At 38.5% G+C, this 8,259-nt stretch overlaps 2 protein-coding genes across 7 annotated transcripts in view; one reads left to right on the top strand and one right to left on the bottom strand.

Moving 5' to 3' along the window:
* The window catches only part of nup50 (nucleoporin 50), a 161,007-nt gene that overhangs the window by 36,296 nt on the left and 116,452 nt on the right, over positions 1-8,259 (bottom strand). The window lies entirely within an intron of this gene.
* phf21b (PHD finger protein 21B) overlaps positions 3,581-8,259 on the top strand; it is a 107,383-nt gene continuing 102,704 nt past the window's right edge. For 3 of the 6 annotated variants that reach the window (XR_012402532.1, XR_012402533.1, XM_073948427.1), the window contains exon 1: positions 3,581-3,910. Coding sequence is in view for 2 of the 6 variants with exons in the window: in XM_073948427.1 (XP_073804528.1) it covers positions 3,857-3,910 (54 nt within the window). In the remaining 4 variants the exon portion in view is untranslated. Of the gene's footprint in view, positions 3,911-4,219; positions 4,516-8,259 lie in introns of those variants that run through there. The other 3 variants (XR_012402534.1, XM_073948429.1, XM_073948428.1) reach the window with 2 other exon arrangements.

Genomic DNA, 8,259 nt, shown 5'->3' with positions numbered 1-8,259 from the left:
TGTTTTGTTAATGGCACTGAGCTATTAATTGTTTAGTTTAAGTGCAATTAAATAATCTATTTAAACTATAACACTCAAACTATTTTCGAGACATCTTCATGTTAGCAAACTAAATATCGGATGCTGCTTTTAGAAGTGACGCAGAGCTGTGTAAGCGTGGTTACAGACTGCTCATAAATCAGCGCGGAGAGGCCCAGATTTGCATTTTAATAGCTGGAGGGATTTGTGTTAATTTACGCTATGTGGGGGTTACACAGAGGTCCGCAGGATGGGTGGGGGTGTTTGGGGTGTTCATTCATGAAGCTCAGATACTCTCTTTGGTCAGTCCACAAGCTAATAACAAAAGACAAAGTGTTGAATCTCTATATACTAATAATCTTATCCATAATATAACATGTATCACACAGGCCCCCGTAGCCAGCCTGGTGAAAAAGCTGGTTCTGTTTTTCTCAAAAACTGGACCTTTTTGCAGTTATACGCCTAATTTTCCATTCATGATTGGGTTAATGACAGTATTTTTATTTGGATTAGATTGTCAGATGGCCATCATAACCACACTTTTTAATGTACCAAACATATTTCCTAAATAATTAGAATAAAAAAATATGAGTACTTATTTTCAAAACACAAATGTATTACATATTAGAAAAACAAACAGGACTCTGTTAAAGATTTCAATTGAAAACTGCAGTCTGTTGTCATTTATTCAACCCAAGCGCATTCTTGGGCCTGCGTAGGCCTGCGGACGTTTCTGGAGACTGCGATTTATGTGGCCGGAGGTACGAATGGCCGCGTTTTGTTTTTCTCAAGCGAACGCTGCGGGGCGGTGTGACGTCGCTCCTCCTCTTTGTGCTCGCCGGCTGACGGCTCGCCTCCAAGTGGAGGGCTTTCCCGATGCAACCAGTTTGTCCGCTTAGCTCTCAGTGTTACGTCGGCGGAGCGGAGGCCCGGAGGAGGAGGAGCCGGCCACGGGGACAACCGGGATCGAGTCCGGGGAAGAGCGGATCCAGAAATCAGGTAAGATGAAAAACAGAATCCAAAAAATAAGGAGCGAGAACGCGGCGAGATCTGAAAACGCGGTCAAAATATCGGAAGAGGGCTTTTGCAAATCGTCGCTTGGGTTTAGGGAAGGAGGAGGAAGAGGAGGGCGGCTGGGTCGGCCGATTGGCCGCCCGCCCGGTCGATCGTTCAGTCGTTCAGCCAGTCAGTCGGACGGACGGTTGCTCCACAGCGGCTTTTCACGCGAGAACAGCGCGAACGGCGAGCGCTCCCGAGAGGCGTTCGAGACGCGAAAAAGCGCGCACAGCGGCCTCTCGCGAATAAAAAAAAACTGCTCGAATACGTACCTCGCAGGACGTATTTCACGGTCTGCAGAAACGTCCGTGGGGCTACGTTCGAGATGCGAAAAAGCGCACACAGCGGCCTCTCGTGGATTCGCGAAAACAAAAACTGCTCGAACATATATATACCTATATTATACCTAATATCATTACCTATATATATTAATTATATCAATATATGTATAGGTATAATTATATTATTACCTATATATATATACCTATAATAATATATACCTCCCGGGACATATTTCGCAGTCTGCAGAAACGTCCGCGAGGCTACGTTTCCACAATGAGCCCGGGTTGCATTTATTAGGCAAATAACAAATGACCAGCACATTCAATTTCCTTCATTTGGCCATTTGAATAAAAAAAAAACACAATTAAAACATAATAATAACAGTATTAATGTTGAGCGTCACGATTTTTCAAGCCTCTCTTGTCAGAAAAAGTACATTAGAAAATTAATGGATGGCAACAAAAGCTAAAATAGTATTCAAATTAGCTTAACATGGTCCGCCTTCGGTGCTTCACACCTTTTCATTGCTCATTTTTTTGGTTTCAAGAATAAGGCCTAAGATTGAGAACAAAAGTTCCTTGTAAAATGTTTTCTCTATTTAAAAACAATGCAGCAGCATCTCTTACGTCACATTGTATAATGACAATATTTGTTGGCATTGGCCAACATTGAAGTCACACCGAAGCGACAGCCGACAGAGGATTCTGCTTGGTCTTAAAGCCTTTTTTGATGGGACATTTTCATGATTTATGATAGTCTAGTAGTCAAAATAGGACAAATGAGCTCCTGTATGGGACAAATTCTGGACCTTTGTCAGTGAGGGGTGGGTCTTTCGAACCAACCAAACCCCCCCTGGCTATGGGCCTGTCATATAATCATATGTAAAATACACTTGCATATAATTATTACAATGTAATAATGTAATTACATATATGCATTATACCAAATAACATTATTTGTAAAGTTTAAACAATAATAATAAACGAGTTTTGTAGGGCTAGTTATGATTTTATAGCATTTTTAAAGCAAATTCATGGTAGTATATATATATATATATATATATATATATATATATATATATATATATATATATAAAAATGCTTTTATTATCATTGAAAAGTATAAAAATTTTAAAAAAGTTGTTTTACTTTATATGAATAAAGCATCTAGCTATATATATATATATATATATATATATATATATATATATATATATATATATATATATATATATGCACACACACACACACACACACAATACTTTAACTTTTCCTGTTTGATTGTTGACATTGATTGGTAAGCTATATATATATATATATATATATATATATATATATATATATATATATATATATATATATATATATATATATATATATATATATATATATATATAAATATATGTGATTGTGTTTATATATATATATATATATATATATATATATATATATATATATATATATATATATATATATATATATATATATATATATATATATATATATAAATTGAGAAAATAATTGTAATTTTTTTAATTTAAAAGTATAGAAATTTGCATACTCTGAATTCATGTTACATATAATAATAACATATGTGTTATATAATAAAACATTTATAAAGCTCAAACATTTGGTTTGTCCATAATATAATAATAAAAGAGTTATTGAATATAAAGTAGGACTATTTATGATTTATGAAATGTATTAAGCCCAATAAATAAATAAATTAATTAATTAATAAATACATAAATAAAATAAATTAAATAAATAAATAAATAAATAAATAAAATAATAATAAATAATTAAATAAATAAATAAAATAAATAAATAAATAAATAAATAAATAAATAAATAAATAAATAAATAAATAAATAAATAAAGTGGTTAGCAATCACTTCAATAGCATACTCTGAATTCATGTAATAAAAGCAGGAGCAAATGTTCGGCCAGTAATTTCCTATCTCTGAAACGTGCCCCTCTGCGCTGAACTTCATTTTGTGGAGAGTTTTAGTGCGGGAGCGCGCACGACTCCATCACCGAGAGAGAGCGCGTTCCCGCGACGGAGGAAGGGAGAGTTTCTTCTTTCGCTGCTCCATCCGGGAACTTCCAGAATTAGCATTGACAACCGGAGCACAACTTTTTCCTCAGGCAAAGTGAAATCCAGCCGCGCACTCGGACAAAATATAGTCCCGCACTTTCAACTCGAAGTCTGGGGAAAATCGAGCGTCGCGTTTCCGACAGGACAAGCGGACTACCCCCGTGTGGATTTCGGAGCGGATCTACGCGGCTGCTGGAGCGTTTGGCTCGCGTGCGGAGCACTTTTTGTTTACACTGGCGTAAAGTGGGTGATGAGTCTGACGGCCAGCAAAGAAGCGAGAACTTGCTGTGCAGCCCGAGTAGTTCTGGCGATTGTTATTGTCGCTTTTCAAAACACTTCCCTCACGCCACAAATAACGCGCATCGCGTCGGAAGTGGAGGAAAAGTGCTCTTGAAGTCGGAATATGGAGCTACAAGGCCTTCAAGAAGCACTGAAAGTAGAAGTCCAATGTCATCAGGTAAATAAAAAAGCCATTTTGTTCAAGCTTTCCTGGATTCTTTCATACACACACACACACTCGAAGTCGGAGGTCGTACAACGTATTCGGTTGTAATTGGTGGCGTTTAAACGCTAACGCTCGCTTCATGACGCCATAATCACTTTGAGCGGAGGTTGTTTAAACGCTCTTTGATGCACTTTGACGCGAGCGGCGCGTTTTCGCGATTTGCACTCATAATGCGGCGGTTTTGTGTAGCGTTCGGGACGAGACCTGAATATTTATGAGGCTGGAGCGGAGTCGCCGCTCTCGCCGCTTTGTTCCTCCCTCACATCCTAACTTGAAACACTTTAAACCGAACGCGTTTGTCGGCGTTTCACTTCATTTAGGAACTAGTTGCACCGATGAGGCAGCACACACAGGTAATTCGCCTTTTGCTTGAAGCCTCGAGGGTGGCTACATTTGCCGCGGGAGAGAAACTTTCAATAGTTCGCTGTGCTTTGTCCTTTACGCGACTTTGGCGAATACAACGCAAGTTGTGAACATGTCGTCCTCGGTTTACTGTGTGGGAGTCTGAGGAGTTTGTTTATAAAGGACTTAAGGGTCAACAACACTGATTAACAGTGGTAAGTGGAAAACAAGTACTCTCCTTTGTGAAATACATACGACATGTGTCGTAAAACAACACTAAATGAGCAGGGTGGAGTGAATATACGATAAACTACAACAGCTGAATTCCCTAATTGTGTTGTGTTGTAAACTGCTACGCCTCCATTTTTAACGGGTCGACATGTTTCCGGAGAGTTTGCGAAGCAAACTTGCTCACTTTCTCAGACATGTTGCGTTAAAACACGGTTGTTTTACCTCAGTGTACACTTTATCTTCCTGAGAGGTTATATTTCTTGGTCACATGACGACGTGGTCGAATTTGATTCGATCCCATCAGTTCACTTTCCCCTTTTTTTTTTTTTATAAATCCCGACTCAAAAGCAAGGTCATCAATAGCGTTCACGTTTAACGTGCTTCAATCATGTCTGCCTTTTATCATTTACGACCGCCAAATCCCTAAATCTAGCAGTCAGACCGAGTGTTCGGTAATGTAACCCCGCGTTCAGCACCTCGGACAGCGGCAGCATCTCAACACTGCCAAGACGTGCTACAGCCCCTGTTTGTAAAGCTTCTCGTTCTGTTTTGGGTGCACCTCTCAGTTTGATAGTGGAAGCTTCCATTTTGTGCCGAAGGGGTGTTGGTTTTTCTTCTTAACATGGAGCAAAAGTCTGCAGAGTTTCTGGCTGGGGGGGGGAGGGCTCATTCATGGCCATTCTGGAGAGGGGGAAGGGAGGAGAAAGCACTAGTCAGCATCACCACACACACACACAAACCTCAGTAGGCCTCAAAACACACTCCTTATTATGTGTCTCCTCATTAATAGCGTCTGTCGCTGCTCTTGCATTGTCATTTCACGGACTAAGAGTGGAGTGAATGCTGTGGGAGAGGTGCTATGATATGCGAAAATGCATGGGATGGTGTTTACTAATGCAAGCAGAATAACTGTTTTAGGTCTGGCTGACTATAGTCAGTGGTTTTGATTACTGTGTACTTAATGGAGCCTGTTGTGATGCGTTTAATGAGCATCAGCATCGTAAATCCGTAAAAGTTTTTAATATTTAGATTTAAAGCAAAACGTATGAACGTTTACATGTGTTTATGTGTGTGTGTTATATTATCCTTGCTTCAAATGACTTGTTCGAGGTGTTTCGCCTATAGGGACAGCAAATTTGACGTTATTCTCTCCTCTGGATGCGGTTATCAGTCTCGCACTATTTACATTATTTTTCTGAAAGTCTTGATAACACCATCATGGAGTTTTTCTGTCATTATTTCAGCAAATACGATTGTAAAGTTATATATTTGTAAGTTTCCCCAACTATAAAAGAAAGGGTCGGTGTACCTACATGCATGCTTTTACGTTGTAGTTATTTTTAGGCATGGGACGATAACCGTTTATACGGCGGTTTGGGAATGTCAGGGTTTTAAAACCGCACACGTTTTCTGTATTAGCGTTCCTAAGGTATGTGTAAGATTTTTTATTTACGTTTTCTTTTGTTTTTTTAGAACCACAGTATCTCCAGCAGAATAAAATAGCCAAAGATGTCTTGTAAATTGTAAATAAATCAGTGTTTCCAGGGCTCAACATCCCGAGGCCAGCGTGAAAGACACTCGGGACAGTAGACAGGAATGTTATCTATCGGCCAGTAACGATGAGCACGTTTTTTTTTTTGTAACCTGGTAACGACCAGTAAAGCGAAAAGACGGCAACATGGCGGCAAGATCAAACAATGAGGCTAAAAGAAAACGTCTGTTTCTAAAGCCTTAGAAGCAGACAATTACATGGGGACGACATTAAGAAACTGAAAAAAAGAACAAACAAATAAAACAGTTGTCAGCTTGGCAAGCCATTTTTATAAAAATAATTTAGAATTGCATTAAAATACCAGCACATTTTTCATACTGCTCTTTCATTTGCATAAAATCTGAATAATAACATATGTATTATATATATATATATATATATATATATATATATATATATATATATATATATATATATATATATATGAAAAAATAATATATATATATATTAGGGTTGGGCATCTAAGCTATAATGCCGATCCGATACGCATCTCGATACAAAGAATACGATCCGATATATTAGCGATACATTTGTGACATATTGCGATGCATATATACATATATATTTGCACTCTTTCAACATAAAGGTTGAGCATTGCACAACAAGAATTGTGATTTAACATTGTGATTTCAACTATAAAAAAAATTTAACAAAGATATATTTTGCCACTGATTTTAAAACTTAAGGTTGTGAACTAGCAGTGTTATGCTGCTTTGAAACATCACTGTCACTGTAAACAACAGGCTAATAAAAATATAACAAACCAGCAATTTTCTTGCTGTGAGGTGGTCAAACTACCCACTGTGCCACCGTGACACCCATTATTTTTATCATTATTATTATTAATATTATTATTATTATTATAATTAAATAAAAATTAACAGGAGGAGGTGTTTAAAACCGCCTAGGGCGGCAGTATAGAGAGGGCGGCGTCCGCAACACCCAGTTATATGCGCGCATAGGGCGGCAGAATAGAGGTCCGCGACACCCGCGCGTCCTCAGTTATATCCGCGCATAGGGCGGCAGAATAGAGGTCCGCGACACGTGACTTCATTTTCATAACCAGTCACTTTCGTTTTCACATTGGGGTTGAGGGCGGCGTGATCGTCCTCTGCCTAGAGCGGCAGTTCAGCTTGCTCCGGTCCTGCAGATGAACAATGCAATAACATCCGTTATTGGCGTAGAGCGCACAAAACTTTTGCGCATAGAAAAAAAAACTTGCAATGCTTTTCTCACCACTTTTGGAGCTGGTAGCTACAGTTAAAGCAGTGCGAAAGCCGGGGATGTAGGAACACTGGAAGATGCTTTCACAACAACACCGTGGCGCCGCTTCAAGTGAGATATCAGATTAGTCGTACTGCCCGCGTATTTTATAGATGCGCGGCACATTTTGCAAATTGCATCTGTTCTGTCAAGTCGTCCATCCTTAAATCCATAATGTTGCCATACTTTAGATTTAAAACTCAGTGGGGAATAAAACGTTTGTTTTGCTTCTCGCGCTTTCTGAGGGCGCTCCACTAGCTTCATCCGCACACCTGATACACTGAGTTGTAGTGTGTGCACATCTGCAAATCCGTTGCTAAGGCTTACTTTATGTAGGTCGATTAAATTATGCGGCAAAACAGGTTGACAACACTTGTTAATAAATAAAAATACATTCTATATTAAAAATATAAGCTGTATCTCGGAAAAACCGATGCATCTCGATTTGCTTCCAAAATTTCATTCATCCTCTGCTGCTCAACCGATGCACTCGCATCGTGCACGCGCATGACCGCGTATCGATACATATCGGTTAATCTTCCCATCCCTAATATATATATATATATATATATATATATATATATATATATATATATTAGAGCAGTAATCACAATACTGTGATTTTTTTTATCCGAGGAGGATAAAATAGCGAAACCCTATTGACGTTGTTTGTGTCGGCTTGTATTTCATGAGACCGTAAAAATACAAAAAAATGCCTCCGTCGACATTTTCACACTATTTGATTCGATTTATTAAAGTCACACAAGTGGCGATTTCACATCTGAATTTTGCCTATTATACACTACCCATAATCCAATATACACAGATGGATCAAAAAAGGACGGCCATGTTTCTGCAATAGTAATGGGTCAATCACACCACGGCATTCGCATTCCTGATCAAAGCTCAATCT

This window comes from Danio rerio, chromosome 4 (assembly GCF_049306965.1).
Source record: "Danio rerio strain Tuebingen ecotype United States chromosome 4, GRCz12tu, whole genome shotgun sequence".
Taxonomy (NCBI): Eukaryota; Metazoa; Chordata; class Actinopteri; order Cypriniformes; family Danionidae; genus Danio; species Danio rerio.
Note: the sequence above shows the minus strand (reverse complement) of the source record. Positions and strands in the feature narration are given on the sequence as shown.